Source organism: Branchiostoma belcheri, unplaced genomic scaffold, assembly GCF_001625305.1.
Source record: "Branchiostoma belcheri isolate BF01 breed outbred unplaced genomic scaffold, Haploidv18h27 scaffold39, whole genome shotgun sequence".
NCBI lineage: Eukaryota > Metazoa > Chordata > Leptocardii > Amphioxiformes > Branchiostomatidae > Branchiostoma > Branchiostoma belcheri.
In genome coordinates, this window is record NW_017804009.1 from 475,405 (window position 1) to 495,146 (window position 19,742).

General features: G+C 38.7%; 1 protein-coding gene across 1 annotated transcript; it reads left to right on the top strand.

The window, feature by feature from the left end:
- Window positions 1–400: 400 nt before the first annotated feature.
- LOC109476750 (alpha-N-acetylgalactosaminide alpha-2,6-sialyltransferase 1-like) lies at window positions 401–15,641 on the top strand. The gene is made up of 11 exons (XM_019777760.1): window positions 401–644; window positions 1,239–1,378; window positions 2,167–2,376; window positions 3,597–3,601; window positions 7,414–7,602; window positions 10,170–10,323; window positions 11,244–11,421; window positions 12,524–12,686; window positions 13,604–13,721; window positions 14,337–14,479; window positions 15,214–15,641. The coding sequence occupies exons 1-11, from the start codon at window positions 401–403 to the stop codon at window positions 15,461–15,463; spliced, it is 1,794 nt and encodes a 597-aa protein (XP_019633319.1). The 3' UTR covers window positions 15,464–15,641.
- Window positions 15,642–19,742: the final 4,101 nt, after the last annotated feature.

Sequence of the window (19,742 nt, forward strand, 5' to 3'; positions counted from 1 at the left end):
GTAATACATATAAATCATCATTAACCAATGCAACATCATTAACTGATTGGTGTTTTTGGAAGTTATAACAATTAAGGAAACTATGCGCGGTATTCAAGTCAGTGTTTGTGGCTCGAGCTTAAGTTATGCAATTTACGCAACGCCTTGTTGGGTCTTTGTGATGTTTCCGATAACAATTTCAAAAGCGGAATTCTTTGCACCGGTGAATGAACTTCAGCGCTGTGACGTACTTTCCAGCTTTTCCTGCCGTAAACAATAAGAACTTTCTTGCCCTTTCTTCGGAGAAGTTTTGTCTTTCTTGGTATAAACACAGGAGTGTCCCGACTTGTAGCTATAAAACTTCGTGAAAAATGTTTTCTCTCACAAATTTTGATGCTAGAAGAATATCGTCATGTTCGCCATGAAAGAATTTCTTAATCTTAAAGTCCTTTCGCTGGCGTGCGTCTTGGTTCTTAAGATGTGTGTGGCAGTGCCGGTTCTTACGTCTTACGGTAGAGACACCGAGCGCTTTACGAGAGGGGTATCGGCAGCAGACAGCGGCGTGGTCCGCATACGGCAGCTGTACTGTCGCGGTAACGGGTTTCACCTGCGGATAGACGCCAACGGGACTGTAGCAGGGACGAGGGAGGACAACCATCCTGATTGTAAGTAAATATCCTTGTCTCATGTTAACGTTTCATCAGCATATTTATGATGTTTTCTTCTTCTTTTTCTTCACTTTTCTTGTCAGTTTCTGTAGTTAACAGCAAGCACGCGCAGAGCTCTGATCTCGAAAACTTCGCGACTGATTTAAAGGGGCTTTTTGTGGGGCCGAAACAAAGAGAAACATTTTTGGTCATTTCTTTACAAAGTAAGTTGAATAAACCCTACTGTATTGCATGAAATTAAGTTCCATTCAGGAAGTGTAGGTGCCAAAAAATATGACGCTTTACGAGTGTGTTGGAAAGCTGGAACCACAGCTGTCAGCCATGTTTGTTTACATTCTGGTAGATTGTGGTGGCTCCACAAAATGAGTGCGCCAATCACAAATGCTAGAAATATATGAGATCATTGCACAATTATGTTGAATGTGGAAATAAATTACAACCATACGAATGTTTTTTTAATCAATTATTTCATTTTTTCGTGCGAAAATGTTACATAATGCCACTTTAAGATGGGCGGGTAAAGTCGACGAACATGTGCTGTGTTTTTTGCCTTTTTCAAAGTGAGTAAAATGTCACGTTTTACCATGCCAGCCATCATGGAGCTGTTCCCGGTAGTGGACGCCTCCCTGTCGCCCTTCCACCGTCCGTACAGCGGGGAGGTGAGGATCATGGGACTGAACACGAGGTTCCACCTGTGTATCAACAACAACACCGGGCAGCTCTACAGCTCCGTAAGTTTATATATGATAATGTTTTAATCGTCATGCATTTGTCAGTTGTAGAGAATGGCAGGTCCCATGTAATTGGGACCTGAATTACTCTGACAATTACATAATTGATCGATTAATAAAAAGTTACCACACATTAAAATCATTATTCGTCATTAGTATTAATATAAAATACGTTAAAAGATTCATTTAAAACAACAGATTTACACACAAGTTACAGGCTGGATGAAAGAGAATTTGTACAGTAAAATATATACGTGGCAATCTTAGTCCTCATTCAGTAATCGCGCGATATGTGGTATTGCACTGTTTTTAAATCGTATGAGGCCACAACATGTACAAGTAAATTTTACGGATGACATCCTCCGCAGACTCCAAATCTAATGAGATTGGGCGAAAGAAACAAGACGAGTCCCCCCAAAAATAAGAGTTCTATGTTTTCAAATCTTAACATCATAAACCTTGTTAAACAAGAAATGAAGACAAGAAACAAGCTAGGTACTGATTTAGGCAAGTGAGGTCGGAAATGAGTGTTAAGTGCCTTTCCCAAAGACAGGGATTCAAACCTTCGGATTCTGACTAGTGAGACAACAATTAAATTAACCCTAACCGCAAGACCACATTGCTAGCCCCTAAACAGGCTTCGAAAGAGTAGAAATTGCCCAAATAGAGAGATATGCCACTGGGAGTTGGTCCGCTATAAAGTACAGTTTGCCACCTCCCGAAGCCTGGCAGAGGCTACCACATTGCCACTATAAAACCATGTTTAACTCTTAATACGTTTTCTACAGGAAGTTTCCGGACCAGAATGTGTGTTTCAAGAGACTCTGGAGGAAAATGGCTACAACACCTACTCCACAAACACCCTGCCGGACTCAGATTCCACCGTACAGCGCTTGTACCTGGCCCTGGGGAGACGAGGCCGGCCCAGGCGGTTCAACATCACCGTAGACACCGTAACAACAGCAGAGCCCGACACGGACTCAGGACCGTCTCTCACGGTGCACAGACGCCGGCGACGACATCCTCCAAGAGCCGCACAATTTCTACTCAGAGAAGTTACGTATAGAATAGAAACTCAGTAATTATAGAAAAATAGAAAAATATATAACCCAGTAATAATTGCGCATTTTACTGTATTCTTCAAAGCGCTTGCCACAGGTTTTGTGGAAAAGGCATCAAATCTATTGCATATGCATTTTGAACTTCGGACTAATATCTCAAGAAAGTGTATAATATAAGATCATTGAAATACATGTACTAGTATTTAATTTCATGTCTATATATACATAATGACAATAATATATATACCGCTCCATTCATGTATATATTGTATCAACAGTATGTTTGCCGTTTTTAAATATTCTTTATTAAGTTATTCTAATTTATTTCATAGAAAATACTAAGTTTTACGATAACGTGTATATTCTTACTCAGTTCGAGTTGCTTGTAATTATAAAGTTAACCGCTAGGTGTGACTGCCAGTCGGGCCTTCGCAGACTACTTTAGTATGTTGAGGGTGCTAGACAACATGCACCTAAAAATAACGTCTAGTACTACTGGTACTAGTAAAAAATATTCTGAATTCTAGATCTGAATAAATGTATCGAAGTCCCTGACTTTTGTGTTTTTAATTTTTTCTTTTCTGATAAATCTATTTACAAGGTACCAATGTTATCTACTACAACTTACTAGTATGTGACACTAAAATGTAATTTTACATGTATATATTGATTTCATTTCACCAAGGAGTTTTGATTAAAAGCATCTAATGTAATTTCAGGGCCGCAACAAAAGTATTTTCAAAGTCAATTTATTTACTTGTCATTCTTTTAATGTAGTAAGTGGAATAAACCGTAAACGCATAGCATACTGATACAAGTATCTGTGAGGCAAAAATGCGATGTCGACGGACAGAAAACAGTTGCTTGTTTTGTATTGTAGGCTGGTTCTAGCAATTTATGGGTGGTACCCAGAGAAAATTAAAGGTGCCGCATCACGTAGATTGCTTTGGGGCTACTAGTATTTCAAACGCTTCAAGTATGATGACGAAAATGTGCTAAGAAAATAATTGTCGATATCTGATTGTCTAATCCAGAATATTGTTGTTTTGCTTTCCCGCCCTGAAATTGCATTTAATGCCTTTAAGTGTAGCTCTCGCTGTGTAGCTTCTTGACTTCACCAAAGTTGATACTGTAACTCACTTTATGTTCACGGTAAGCAAAAGTCCAGGGTCTAAAAAAAATGGAGGTGTCCACGGTGGTGACAGGTGCGAAAAAAAAGAAAGTCAGAGAATTATTTGACATGCAAAAAACCGCGAACAAAAAAGTCCCGCGAAAAAAATCAGGATTTACAGTACAGTGCTTCCCATTTCCCATAGCCCTTTGCGAGATACCGGAAGTAAAGTCGAGTGAAACGAGTAAAGGCTAAAAAGCACACAGTAGTTGCGTACAGTAGTTATTATCCTTATTAGTAACAGTCCACTGGTTTCTCTGGTTCACTAAACACGGGCTACACCCATTGACGTGGATTCTGACCTCTCTGACGTGGCTGATTCAGTAAAATCTCTGCTGGACTAGCTACAAATTTCACGTTACAACTACGAAACCTATCTCGCAAGGTCTGGCTTGTTCGAAGAAGTTCAACATAACATGGTTTTTAAGTCCGATGGCAGCGCTATGGACAAGATGTGTTAGCGGGAAAATTTGGTCAACATTGAAGATCAGGAAATGTCAGCAAGTTGATAGATAACCAGGTGAGTTGAAACTGTTACGAGATATGGAGTTTTTTAACTGTGTAGTGTGGGGAGGGGGGCGTCAGGAAGACTGATAATTTTTCGAAGCTAAATTATTATTATGTTTCCTCACATGTTTATATTAATCATAATCGTTGTTCAGTTAACAATTTCCTCACCTGTCTAGTCTAACTTTTATTGCTTTTCTCTAAATAATATTAGCCATAAGATATTATACACAAGCAACCTTGCCAATTTGCTAATACAATAGTAAGTTAACCTTATCATGGTTTAATAATTTATAATTCAAATCTTTATTAAGGGGATCATGTCATTGCCTCACACAGGGAAAGCCCATACCTGCATACTCTATAAGTACTGGCTATTATTAAGATTGGGCATTGGGTGTTGCCATATTTGCTCACCGGTCTATGATTTAATACGGTAATCACATTCAACAAAACTACTAGTAAGCAGCATGAAAACAATTTCCATGCAAACACACCTTTTGTTGTAGAGGGGCAAATTCACAGAAGATTATGTCAACAGCTTGCAACAAGATTTTCTTTCACATTGAATGCTCAGGCAGCTTAAACATTTGGCGTACATTTCCTGATAATATTACAGTTATTAATTATCCAAAAGTGCCCAACATGTTATCGGCGCTATCACACCATTCATCATTCTTTAGATATTTTAAGGTGAGAATCAGAGATGGCAGACTTCACCCCCTTGCAGTTTCTTTTCAGCCCTTCCAGGTCCACTTACAGACACACACAGTACAGACACACATAGAAACTCCACACTGCACACACACACATACAGACCCCCCCCACACACACACATACACACATACATTTGTACACAAACACACACACACACACACCATGTACATGTCAATACCTATTTTGCCTTGCAATAAATATATATGTTGGGAACTTCCCATTTTCAAGTAATCTTTATTAGCATGAGGCCTGATCTGTTACAGTTACCCTAACATACCTGGAGTGGTTCTACATGTAAGTGCGTAGTTATATGGCTAGATGTGTGACCTTTGAATTTGAGTGCACCTCGGTCAACTAAATATTTACCCAGGTACATTTGCTAGCAACCTTTGTGCATTAATATAAAAGCTACATATCTTTCTCCATTGTTTCCAGAGCTTTAAACACTTGTTGCCTAGTGGGGACACGAAAGCTTCTACTAGTTCTAGCATGCTGTTGGCATTAAATGCATTAGACAGCTTGTGGTAGCCAACTGCTAGTGTCAGGTTCAGACCTTGAATCAAAGCATGTGGTTTCTTCAAATTTGTTTCTCATGCCAGATGTTGCTGGCAAATTTAGCTAGCAGATCATAAAAGTTTTAAAACTTTGACTTCAACTGTTAAGTGTTGGATTTACGGGCTAGTTTTACAGAGGCAATTTGATCTCATCTATTGATCTAAGCTGCTTAGGCCACACCAATTTAATTTCTTGGTTAACGGGTTATTCTAGAAAAATAATGGAGCGGGCGGGCGAAAAAAATAAAAACAGGCCTAGGCATCCAATTATGGCCCAAAATGGTACGATAGGAGCCATGAAGTCAACAGACCAGGCTGGTTCAATATTTAAACAATGAATTTTGAACTTCTAATGATACCATTGCATTGAAAGATGGAATAACTGTAACAACTAGGAAGAAAAGGACTGTTTTCAACTGTTCAGGGCAAAATATGAGCATTTTGCAGTTGACTCTGAATTTTTTTTTTGCAAATCAGAAAAAAATGAAGCGGGCGAATCCGTTACCCAAGAAATTAAATTGGTGTGATTTACGGGCTAGTTTTACAAAGGCAACTCTAAGCTGCTTACAGTGGTTTGTACGTTTTCCAAGATCAGGTTATGTTTCTTAGAATTGTTACCATCCGGTTTAGATTTACTGCAACCACGTCTTGTCCTGCTTTCTGTGGCATGTGGCACTAAACCAACTCAACCTGACCCAGCGGTGTCCAATCTACGTCAATCTGTGGGACAGACTGTGGTAGGCCATGTTGGTTTGATTACATGGATGACATCCATGCACGCATGAATTTTTGTCCATTTCCAAATAGTTTTCGACCATCAGACTGTAAATCGTGCAAAGGAGTTGCAAAATATACATGTATGCCATACATGCCGTAAATTGCAAAAAAAATTATATTGGAGAAAGATGTCGTAGAATGGCAAAATAAATTAGAAAGGAAGAGAAGAAAATGTGATGAAATGAAAATGAAGAGTCTGTTTTATTCGCCATACCATACATGTGTTTAGTCATTTGTTCAACCTTCATGACCACGTAGATTTCATAACGAATGGAACTTTTTTGTTGCCAAACTTTTTATTTTGCACGCTCGTATCAGTTGTGAGGATCTCAGAGGATGTTATCCATATAATCAAATCAACAAGGCCTTACCCACTAATAAGTATGGTCACAGAGCCCTGAGAAGTTGGTATCTCAGTAGATCAGACAGTATTAGATCCTGCTTGCGCTGCTTTCAAAGAGGACTTGGGTTTCAGATAGACTCTGTGAAAGTGAACTATTAGCCTCTCTGACACCCCATATATTTAACTGCATCTGGAAGACTCTATCATCAGTAAGCTCATTCAGTGTGCCTGAGACGTGGAATAGGTTCTTGTTTTAAATTTGGTATAAACTATAACAATCATGACACTGTCAAGGATTGATGCCGATAATACGATTAATGGGTCTGAGTTTGAATTTGACGGTGTGCCAACTTTCAAGTCACCACATCAGTTCAGGTACATTGTACTGAACATTCTTTCATTTCTGTAACAGTGATAGTTTTTGGACTCCTTTTTGGTCAGTTATAAAATCTGTGCAGTATGTGCATTTAAAAGTTTTAACAGACCTGGCAACTAGTATGATGGTGTGTACTACTCAGTAATGTTAAGGAGTTGTTGTTTTCTTGTAACCCAAAGATTTCAATATCATTGGATCTCCATTTAACATTCTATCTGAGGGACGTCCCTAACCGACGCTAGGTACTCATTTTTACATCATGAGTAAAGTGAGGAAAGTCGTGTTCATTAAGTGCCTTTCCCAAGGGCACAAGATTGGTGGCATGACAAGATTCGAACCAGGGACCTGTCCTCTTGGTTCTAAACCGAACACTCTGCCTTTACGCCACACCACACCACAACTTCTACACATCATCAGGTCGGGGGTTCCCGGTCCCAGACCCTCTCCCTCCAGTCTGCTTAATATGATTATGAATATATTAACTTCTACATGTATATTTGAATAATACTTCTGAAAATTTTATTTCCAGACATAACCACACAAGATCGACCATGCTGTTGAGAAGGTTGTTGGGTAGAAGGTGGAAGTTAGCCCTGGCTGGAGGTGTCATCGTCATAGTGATTATTCTGATCGGCGCTGACGTCTTCGGAGAGCGAGACGCCAAGACTGCCCTTCATAGACGTGAGGAGAGCGCAAAGGACTCTAAACACATTCGAGGGTATGGTGCATTATGATATTTGTGTTCCTTATACTACAGTAAATAACTTTATACTGGTACTAGTACTTTAATATTTCGCGTTTTTTACGGTCACTTCTGTACAAATTTATCATTACCGTGAACAAATTATTTGCAGACTTTCATTCTTCTGCACCTGCCACCACCGCAAACATATAGTTCTGCAAACGTGTCCATTTTTCTCAGACAGCGAACTTTTGCTATCGCAAATATAAAGTGGTTTACAGTATATACCAAAGAGAAGGATGCTTACATGTACATGTATATAAAAGTTCCAAGTCAAGTAATATTGAAGTAACATGTTCATAAGATTCATGTTCATAACAATACTATTGTTCATAACAGTACATAGGAACTTCTTAACTGTAATGACTACACCAAGTACGTAAGTGAAGAAAATTGTGGATGAGATGTTATTTTTTAAACTACATGATTGTATTATGACAAGTTTTTATGCAGGAAGTTCAAGTACTAGTAGTTGATTATAGTCTACACACAGCTTAATTTTGTCTTATGAGTTGAGGGTTTGTACCTTCTGGCATCCATCTAATTTTTGTTTCAGAAGGGCCAGTTGGAACTGTAGTTTGATGTAGAAATGTGCCAAAAAATTTCAAAAGAGTGGTTCCTCTGCTGGATACTTATTACTACAAGTATGTATTGTAAACGGACACACTACATGCTGTTATTTCAATACCCTGGCTGTATAAGAAAGCCTGGAGTGATTTAAAAACATTAAAACAGCCTTGATGGATAAAACAGAGATGGCAGAGTCCTTGGTAAGGCCAGCGTACAGATTACTTCCAGAAAGTAACGTACTGTGACCCAATCAAGGAAAGACATTCCAGCATTGGGTCCGTCGTGACCTTTAGTCCAAATGTCCTTGGTTTTGTCCTTGTGTTCCTATTATTATACTAGCTGCACATTTGGTTTAGGCCTAGGAAACAAAATGTTGTGTTTCTTGTTTCCTGACCGACCCCTAGCAAAAACCCACCAATCCTAGCCTTTTTTTTTTATTGACCACTGGTACATGATTGTACTTGGCTGAATATTTCAAACCAATCGGAATTCTGAAATGTCATTTACTATTTCCAGATTTTTCTGCAGTAAATTGGGTGAAATATTTGCCCACAAACAATCAGGTGGACAGGTCCTCAATTTTCTAAAGACATTTTACTCACTTATTTTTAGAAGAAAATCCCTACCTACCAACCTCAGAAACTGCAAACACAACTTAAATTTTCCTAGGCCTCAGCAGTGTATACGTATTTACTATGTGCATGCATAGATTTGAATGTGTAATATACACTCTCTGTGTTTTCATGGTACTTTTATATATATGAATTTCCTGGTTTTCGCGGTAACTTCTTCACTGCAAACTTCTGACTCAGTACTGTAAACAAATAATTCGCTGACTTTCTTTTTACTGTCCCTGCTGCCACCACAAACATACTTTATATATATAGTTCCACAAACATGTCCATTTTTTTCAGACCGCGAACTTTTGCTACAGTGAACTTAAAGTGATTTACAGTATTTGCATGCTGTGATTGGTATGATTTCCATGGCTAACTATTACATTGTATGTATCTTGAATTGGCATGTTGCCCTTCGGAAGTTCTGAATTAGCTATAAAAGTTCCATGTTTCCTCTGCTGATGTGAGCCTTCCAAGATCTCGGTTTAGTTCTTGGCAGCCTGCCGTGTGGAAAGTGAAATTTAATGATGTTGACCTGGCAGAACTTCCAACCATCTGCACCCAGTGGGTCGTCCTGACCTGTGACCCCCTCTCCTCACAGACTGTCAGTTCCACTTGGAGTTTAAATCAAGCAGCAGCCAAGTTTGGGTAATTTATAAAGGCTGCAGGCCTGCCTTAGGGCTACAATTTCTACTACTGTAAATCACTTAATGTGTAGCAAAAGTTCGCCGTCTGAGAAAAAGGAGTCCGACATGTTTGTGGAACTATATGTTTGCGGTGGCGGTAGGTGCGGCCAAAAGAAAGTTGGTGAATCATTCTCTTTGTTCTCTTTATTTCGATATCCTTTAGCCTAAAGGCTAATCTTCCATGGTTCATTCCAGGTTCAACATGCAACAAATAACATAGTAAAAACACACACATGATACAAAAAGAGATTTACACTATATACAAATGAAGGTACATAATCTAAAAACTAATCACGGAGATCTTACTGTTTGAACATTTGGCGGATAGCTTTCATTTTTTTCATGGCAGTGATAAATTCAAGGTACAGAAGTGATGACCAAAACCGTAAGTACTGCAAAGAAATGGAGATTTACAGTATTACTACTATACTAACATGCACAATGAGTTTTACTAAGACTTACAGCTGTTTTTTGCTTTAGTTACTTTAAGATATGAAGTTGGAAGAAAACAAAACCTTAATAAATTTCTTAATTTTTTAAAAAATTCTCAGTGGAACTATTTATCATGCCAGAAGAAGATCATGCTTTGGTCAGATTTTATTGTGTACATATATCAATAATGCAATATAAATAGTGCAATTATGAATACATATTTTTATTTTCATTACAGTATGAAGGAGCTGGATGATGTTCCCCCAGCAGACAGAAGAAGAGAAGACCTGTTTTACGTCCCCCCGGAGCCGCGGTTAGGTCAGCTCTTCCACATGACAGACAAGAACGACACCAAGTTCACCTTCAGACAGAACCCCAACTGGAGAAACTCTGTGAGTCGGTTTAATCAAAAACAGTAGCATTCAAATGTAATTTTTCTACATTGAGGTTTTATTTCCTAAAAGCACATTCATGTAGATCCTTAGATCATTTGAAGTAAAAGTTGCACATGACATTATTTTCTGTTGACTTAAAACATTGATTAGAAACATAAAATTCTGCTAGTAGTGTTGGGAATACATTTTTTTTTAAACATTGTATGTAGCAAATCATGTATCATCATACACTGAGAGCCAAAGCCACACCAATTTAATCAATTTTATTGGTTCTCAATATCAAAATAATTATATTCTCCTGTCACTCAACACATGTACAACAATCTGGAATGTACAGTTACTGTAGTCTTCCTGTCACTCATGTTTACAAAACTGTCAACATTTGTCTGTACTCTTGCTTGAACACTGACTAACACCCAGGTACTGGCACAAACAATATGGCAGTCTTGTACAGTAACTGCAGTTATTCTACTTCGCACCTATGCTACTGACACTACCAATCCTGCAACGGTAATTTCAGTAAGACATAACACACATGTAGCTGCATGGTGACGGGCTATGATTCGGTAAGTCTTATAACAACGCTTGTATACTTACACGTAGTCTGTCAATATTAAAGCATTATGTAACATTAGGAAGGTACAAAAAGTAAATCTTCTGGTCATTTCTTCACAAAGTATGTTGAATCAACCCTTAGGCTAGCTACTCCATTACAGTCTAGTGATTTACTCTTTAGATTTTTAAATTTTGCCTCAGAGTCTATAAATTTGCTTTGGATGCAACAAACTACATATACACTCACAGTTATGGTTAAACTGATATCAAACCTATATTACTGTACTATGCAGAATACATCATGTACAAAATGTAAGTAATGTAGTTCTTAACAATTCAATGCTATACGGTTGACTTTCCAGACATGTCCCAGAAGTCTACAGAGAAAAGCCTTTTTATCAGAAGAGTTTGGTCCCATCTTCAGACCAGACACACAGATGGTGATCAACAGCAAGTTGTTTAATGTAGATGAGTACTGGAGAATGAAGCCCTGGGCAACGCCGTTTGGGTACAACTACAAGGATAACATCACTTATGAAGGTATGTAAGAACAACAACAACAATGGTTGTTGAAAATATACTTTTGAAACATCAAAGGCCAAACCAATTCAATTTTTTTTTCAGAAAAAATATGAAGGGACAGAGCGAAGTAAGAAAAAAAAGGCTAATGAAGTGAACATACCAGACTGGTTTATAATATTAAAACAATAGATTTTGAACTGTTAATGAAACAAATTTGCACTGTTACATTGAAAAACTTTAACAACTAGGAAGAAAAGGACGTAAACTGTTGGGGCCAAAATGTGTCTTTCATTGAGCATTTTGCATTTGATTCAGAACCCAAACAATTTTTTTTTTTTGCAAATCAGAAAAAAATGGACAGGGCTAATCCGAGAAACAACAAATTAAATTGGTGTGGCCTAATGTATGAAAGACTTGAAAATTGGAAGAACAACTGAGACTGTAACTGGAGGTTTATAGAAAAAGAGGAAGCAACAGGGCAAAAAAACAAAAGCAGGCCTTATTTTTTTTGGCATCCTATGATAGTTCTGATTACAATAGGAGCCATGAAGTCAACGATATGAAATACCTTTATTGTACATTCATGCCACGACAAGCTAGGTACAGGTCAAGATATAACAGACACGTAACAAACGTATATAGAAAATTGGAGACAAGAGACGCATTACCTGACTTAGACATACATACATAAGGAACATACAAGGGTACTATACCAGGCTAATACAAAGTGTTCTAGTCACTGAGCTAATATAGAGAGGTCACAATATGAGTCTGGTTAGTAATTCAAACAAAGAATTTTATTTATTTTTGGGTTTTGATTCAGTCAAAACATTACATATAAAAGGAATTAAAAACATTCCTGCATCAAAGTAAAAGAAAAAACAATAAATCAGAGCCTTGTCTTGTCTCCATCCTCTCTTCATATTTATCTGCCATATGCATCCACCTTCCGGCATGGCAACAGACATCTTTGCCAACTTTTGGCATGTTGACTACTGTCAGAAGGCAACAAAATTTCTTGTTTTTTTCCAACATCAGGAGAAAATTAATGCATGCGCTGATGAAGATTAATTGCATTGGCCTTTTGATATTTAACAGCTTTCTCCCTTCTGTCCGTCAGAGGTCCGAGATGTACTGAACATGTTTCCAGCGGACGATACCATCTTCAACTTTAAGGGGAGGAGCAGGCCCCAGTGTATCACCTGTGCCGTCATTGGCAATGGTGGGATGTTGAACGGCTCCAAGAACGGGGAGGAGATTGACAGGCATAACTATATCTTCAGGTACAATCATAGGTATACTCATTGTACCTAGAGGCATTCAATGCAATTTCAGGACGGCAAAAATATTCTGGATGACATTTCCTGAAATTTCATCATTGTTTTTATCATCTTTTCATACAATTTTACATGTATGAAATAGCCCAAAACCAAGCTATATATGGAAGAGTCCCTTTATTTTTTGGTACCACCAATAAATACCTACCTGTAGAACTAGTATATGATACGAAACAAGGAACTGTTTTTCGCCAGCAACATCACATTTTTACCTTACAGATATCAGTATTCCAGTATGGGATAGGGTTGATTCAACTGCAATAAAAAATCACTACATTATAAGTAGTAGGCCACACAGACTTAATTTTATGGATGACATCCTCTGAAGACCCCCAAACTAGTGCCTGCGGGCGAATAAAAAAAAATTCCGGCCAAAAATAAAAATGCTACTAAACCACAGGAATACAAAGCTGGTTTTGTGAATTTGCAGCAAAACGACATATATACGACAAGCCGGCACATGTTGGCCTTTTGCAGAATTTATCAATCGGCAACGTATGCACTGAGTTCTTGAATCGTGGAGTTTCCGTAGCCTGGGTGGATCCTCCAGAGTTACCACCTCCGTATTGTCGCTAATTACCATGGACTACCCAGACCTAGAGCCAGGCCAGAGCCTCGGTGGACGTGATCTTTTTTTTGAGAACAGGCAAAAATTAATGCGCGCGCGGATGTCATCCATAAAATTAAGTTGGTGTGGCCTAAGTAAGTCTTTGAAAATGCAGTTTTACTGCTTTGAAATTGCATTGGGTGCCTCAAATGTAGTGTCTTCTCTTCATTATAGGTCATTGCTGGTGCTCTCTTCAGTTGACATACAGGCAAATTTAACATTGATTGTCATTCTCTTTTCTAAAAATATTTTCCAGGGTGAACCATGCCCTGACAAAGGGGTTTGAAGAAGACGTGGGCAGTAGGACGACTCACTACGTGTTCTATGACCGTTCTCTGGTCGGTGTGAAGGCAGATGACTACCCTATCAGTAAGGTCAGTCTGTTAACAGTACAAGTACAGTACAAGTACAGTCATATAGTCAAACTTGTCTACGATGACCACCCAAGGGACCAAGGAAAAGTGGTCTTCTTAGACAAGTGGTCTTAATACAATTAAAAAAAGCATTGCAAAATGTCCACCCATTGTAGTACTGTAGTTGTAGTACAATAGAATGCCCCATATACCTCTTGGCCTAGCAGTTAGCGTGTTGGATTGTGAACTGGCTGCCAGGGTTAGGCTCAGGTTCGAGAGGGTTCTATGCACCTCTGTGTTTTGATGTCAGATTTGAACATAAATCTTGAAAAGAAAACAGTGTTACTAACCGACTCATCTGAAAGGGTCTAAACCTTTTGGCCTAGCTGTTAGTACATTGGGTTCGTAAGCTGGCGGCCTGGGTTCGATTCCTGGGAGCCAGGAGATTTTGTTTCTACCCACCCCCTTGAAGATTTGACAGGAGAAAAGATTATGCTTGTCAAATTTCCTGTAAAGTGTACAATCATGTATGTCTTTACAAAGGGAATCAAGATTAATTAAACCCTGTTATCTCCACATTTTTCCTGAAGAACTACTATGGGCAATTTAACTTAGTCTGTTGTTTATTTCTTTCAGGACATCACATATATATTTGTGCCATGCAGAAAGGCAGACTTTTCATACCTCAAGTCAATAGCAGAACGTAAGAACAAGTTTGCAGTGCCACCGGAAAATGTACGCATCATCCATCCTGACTGGATGAGATATATCCACTATGTGTAAGTCCTGTTTTGTCATTGTTATGTTTACCGAAAGAAAACATATTGTTTTTGCTCAGTTTCTTCCTCTTCTTCTTCTCCAAACAGTGACCTATGACCTGACCAATGACATGATTTGTTGGCATCTGTCACCATGGTGACTGGTGTTAGGTTACATAATGTTGCAATTTCATGGTCTACTCTGCTCCTGTCACCATATACTAGTAGCACATGTATATGAATGTGTTTGAGTAAGAATTAACAGAGCAGACCATGTCCAAAGGTAAACATTATGCATTTGCTTTGCGAATGTTACTTCAATCTGTAGTCTTGATATTTGCTTTACCTTTATAACACAAAGAAAAAGGGGTTTGAACTTCCATAATTTTTACTCAAGTTGTAGTTGCAAGTGCATAATATATAGGGCTTGAAATTTGTTTTTTCTGCGTATATACCTGCACTAAGTGCAGCAAGTTTAACTCAAAATTACCTGCACTATTTTGCCACCTATCCATGTGGAAGGCAGAAGTTTTATCTGCTCTGCAGATTCTTTACCTTACAGTTCATGAAAAATTAAAAATGTTTTGAATAATCAGCTTGGGGTTTAGGGGACGATAAATGTCGCCAATCCTGCTTAATTTACCATTAAGCATTTCCAGGAACGCCCATGCAGACCCTTTTTTGTTACCAGACTGTTTTTTCCGTCTCCCGGACTGGACTGCTTTTTCCACCAACCCTTTCCTTTTTCCCTACAGGTGGATGAGAGTGAAGTCGTTCCGCCCCACTACGGGTGGCATCATGGTCATGGCAGCTCTCAACTCCTGTGACAAGCTTAGCCTGTATGGACTTGGCTACAATACCAAGTACAGCCACTACTACTACGACAAGAAGTACAAGGCGTTTAAGCCTGTGCTTGGAAGCCACGACCACAGAAAAGAGATTAAACTTTGGGACAGTTTGGATAGGGAGGGCATCACGTACTGGTACAGAAGAGATGTTTTTTGAGAACATTTTTAGAAGAGTTGAAGAAAGAGCTATGTGTTTTATTTAGGTGTTACAATCACAGTACAAAGTACAAATCGTTCAAGCCTGTACCTGGAAGCTACAACCACAGGAAAGAGATTAAACTTTGGGATGGCTTGGATTTTTTTGAGAACATTTATAAAAAAGTTAAATAAATTACATGTGTATAAGACTCATTGTACACAACCAAGACATGTTTTATTCAGTCAATGTTTCGGTGACCGTCTGTTGTCTTCCTCAGGGCATTGTAGATACTGTTCCCTGAAACTGTACTAGATATGTAAATATTTTAAGTTTGGGAATGCATCTATAGCAGTGACACCTGTGCTGCAGTGCAATGTGAACCAGTCAGAATTGCCCTGAGGAAGGTGACAGACAGTCACTAAAACGTCGGCTGAATAAAAGGGTTGTGTAAAAAGAGTCTCAAAGTATTCAGTGAGTTACTTACCTGATGAAACTTGAAATTCATGGATTTTTATAAAAGATTATGAGTTGCCCGGGCTGCCTTTGATGGGAAAAATGGGTGGGGTACCAGTTTTGAAAATTTTAATTGTTTTCTTTCATGTTTAGAAAGGCAAAAAGTATTTAACTTCTCATTGTCATCTTACATCAGTACATTAGCCCTAACGCATAATTGTTAGTAATCAGCTCTGAGAATTTAACGCATTGCCAATTCGTCATCGTTCCCCCCCCAACCCCCAACCCCCAACCCCCAACCCCCATGCAGGCCGTCCTAGACGTATGCATTGTGTACCTTGGAGAAACTGGGCTTCATGCAATATAGAAAACTGGCCAGGACTCAAAGGCCTTTTTTTAGACACCTCAAACTACTTGTAAAGTGGTATTTGATTTTTTTTTTGTTTTTTTGGAAAGAAAAATTTTCTCTGCCTAGAGTTGCTTTAAGGCTGTTGTGTTTTATTTTTTCACAAAGGTGGAAATAGAGTACATTGTACATGTATTGGCCTGATAACAGAGGCTTTGAGGTAGCACTTTTGTATACCACTTTAGATTATTAGAAATATGGTAATCAAAGAAGACAGTGTACTTTATATACTTCAGAAAATTGTGCAGTTTAACTTTATAACTTTTTCTTCCTTTTGTTTATAGAAATGTGAAACTGGATTTCATGTGCTATAAACTTAATGTTATTGAATAGAATTCTTTGGAACAGGTCATGTACTTTTCATACACATTCTTGCATTTTTTAACAACTACCTTCAAACTTGTCATTGTAACAAAAAGTTTTTAATAGCATTAAGTAATTAAATAGCATAGTTGATGATTTTAGTCCATTGTTTTGAGTATCTGTATTTTCGAAATCTTTTAAGTAGCCTCCTGATATTATTTGTATATACTTGAATGTTTGTTTAAGTCTCCAAAATATATATCATTCTTTTTTTGCATGTTTGCCTTAAAATATCCAAAGTGAAACACACAGGATTGACAATTGTTGTCTGAGCAAGGAACATTATTTTATGAATTCTTATAAACATTATCTATGCAGTAATTTATTTCTAAAGTCTTAAAGTACTGAGCAAATATAACAGTAACTGCCACTAGTAAATTGTTATAATCATGATAGTACTGCATATGGAATTAGTCCATTTAGTTAGAATTTCTAGAAAGATTTTTTTGTCAATTTGATTATGAACCATTGCATGTATGTACTTTGGCTAGATTTTGCAGTCACACAGATAAAAAAAAATGTATATACTAGTATATGATGTACCCTGTAATGGTTTATAAATACTGCATATACTGTTATACTGTATATTTTTAAGGCCACACCAATTGAATCAATTGGTTCTCGGATTTTCCTGCTTTATTTTTTTCTGATTTGCATTTAAAAAAAGGATTTAACAGTTTATGAAAGCCCTTGTCTTCCTATCCGTTATGTTTTTTCCATCTGATAATGCAGTGATTTGCTTTGAAAAGTCAGTCTTTGAATTATAAACCAGCCTGGTATGTTGACTTCATGGCTCTTATCATGATAGCTACATGTATGAAATCATAAATTCTAGGCCAGTTTTTATTCATTTTTTTGCCCTGTCGCATCATACTTTTTAGGAAAAAAATCTGAGAACTGACAAACAAAATTGGTTTGGCCTAAGGGAACTTCTTCAAATATTTTTAACACTCTTGGAGCGTTAACACTTCTTTGTGCTGCACCTGAAAAATGATTTACTATACAATATCATTACTGCAAAAATGGTTCTCAATGGAGGATGTGTGTTGACGTTATTGGGATGTGTATTGAGTATACTGAAAATAGATTTTGAAATAAACGGAATAAGTTACAATCCTTGGCTTTTGTCATTTGGAGAATCACTTTAAAATTTGTTTCAATGCGACTTCTTGATAATGACGTCACCCTGTAAACTTTACAGTACAGTGGCGCCACCTGGCGAGATGTAGCTGAAGTGTGTGAGATTTTGTTTTACCAAAAATGACCGTTTTTGGCGGCGCCTCTGGAATTTTTAAGAGGGCATTTTCAAGGAGGTATCACTTAAAATTTTAGGTTTTGTTAAATCATTTTCTGTGCACATATTTTGCTGAATTAAGGTGTTTTTAACTGTTTTCAGCGGTATCTCTTTGTCTGCGTCCAGTTTAGGGGTCCCAGGGGGTCTCTGTTAGATGCAGCTGCTTCGCCAGGTGGCACCTGTCCAACAACAGCTGATTCACGCATGCGCATGACGTCACGACGCCATTATCTGGCGAGACTACGCTACAGCTGCGTTAGCGGGCACGTAAAAATGGTTTACTGGCACATTTAAGCCCCGTGTGGTGAATATGAGGCGTTTAGAGAGGTAATTTGAAGTAATTAAATTATTTGGAAGGCAGCTGCACAATTAATTAATGTACTGCTGCCTCACAGAAACGGAATTTGGCACCTGTGTCAGGTCAGCTGTAGGAAGTCTACCACCAGCTGAATCAGACAATAAATAGCGTCCTATATATACAGGAGTGATTCCCTGTACAGTCGTGTTCGCTTCGGCAACACATATACTAAAATTGGAACGATACAGAGAAGATTAGCATGGCCCCTGCGCAAGGATGACACGCAAATTCGTGAAGCGTTCCATATTTTTATGTTTTTGTCTTCTTTTTTTTTTTAATTATTTCGTATTGTACAGTGACAGGTGCATGCATGCTTCGGGTGCACAGATTTCTTCTTTTGAAGTCCAAACAAACATTTGAGGACCGGATTGTTTTATTTGTTCTCTTACTACATGTATTTTCTAGCAAAATGAAGAAAACTAATCCAACAGTATAAATTAAACGACAAGAAAATCAAGCTTTCCCGTGGAAGGAAGTGACTTGTTGTCTGCCTGTTATTATAGTCACCCGCCGCTAGGTGTCTCCCATGTCACGTTGATATCATGATTCGAAAGTAACTAATACTAGAACTACAATGTACTAGTATGTCCCCCTCTGAATATACATGTGAAAACACATCAAGAAATACATGTGAAAACACATCAAGAAAATCCGTGTTACTCTGGCACATCAAGAAAAATATAAAAAAAATACATAAGGGAACAAAAATGCGTTACACAAGCGCATGTTCATATGAAAAAAAACACGTGAAAATACATCAAGAAAATCCGTGTTACTCTGGCACATCAAGAACACAAGAGAACAAAAATGCTTCACTCCTCGGGAATGGGAGCGTAGACAAGGGAGCACGCTAGCGCTCTCAACAGAGATGACGCCGTCCTCTGCCCCTCCTCATACTCTCGCCCGTGCTTGAACAGCTTCCCCTGCATACTGGCGTACCGGGCTCGTTGGTAGCCTCCTTAGCAGTCTTGTTAGCCGTTTTTGTTGGGCGTTTTTGCCACGGAGAGGTTTCGCGCTGTTGGAGCGCGAAACCTTCTCTCCATGGCAAAAACTCCCTCGGCAGCAAATCGTCCCTCGCGGCAGCATATTACTCGCGTCGCTCAGACTTGCAAAAATAACGCCGACGCCCAATAAGACTGCGAAGGAGGCTAGTTCGTTGGTACCTCTTCAGCTTCTTGACGCTCACTTGCTGGACCTGGACAGTCACGAAGTCGGCTTCTCTCTTCAGTAGCTGAACCAGCAGGTACAGCGGCAGGTGGAGACGGTTGGCCTTCTGCTTGAGGCGCCGATGCCAGCCCTCGGTGTCGTTGTTGGTCCGCACCGGCTCCATGTACACGACCCACTCACTCACCTCCCAGACCGTGCATGCTCTCCAGCCAGTAGGGCCTCATGTAGGTTGTCAGCCGGTCGATCCTCTCCGGTC

Coding starts and splice junctions, on each gene's coding strand:
- LOC109476750 (XM_019777760.1), top strand. CDS start 401: ATGAAAGAATTTCTTAATCTTAAAGTCCTTTCGCTGGCGTGCGTCTTG. Junction 11,422..12,523: donor GGATAACATCACTTATGAAG/GTATGTAAGAAC, acceptor TCTGTCCGTCAG/AGGTCCGAGATGTACTGAAC. Junction 14,480..15,213: donor ATGAGATATATCCACTATGT/GTAAGTCCTGTT, acceptor TTTTCCCTACAG/GTGGATGAGAGTGAAGTCGT.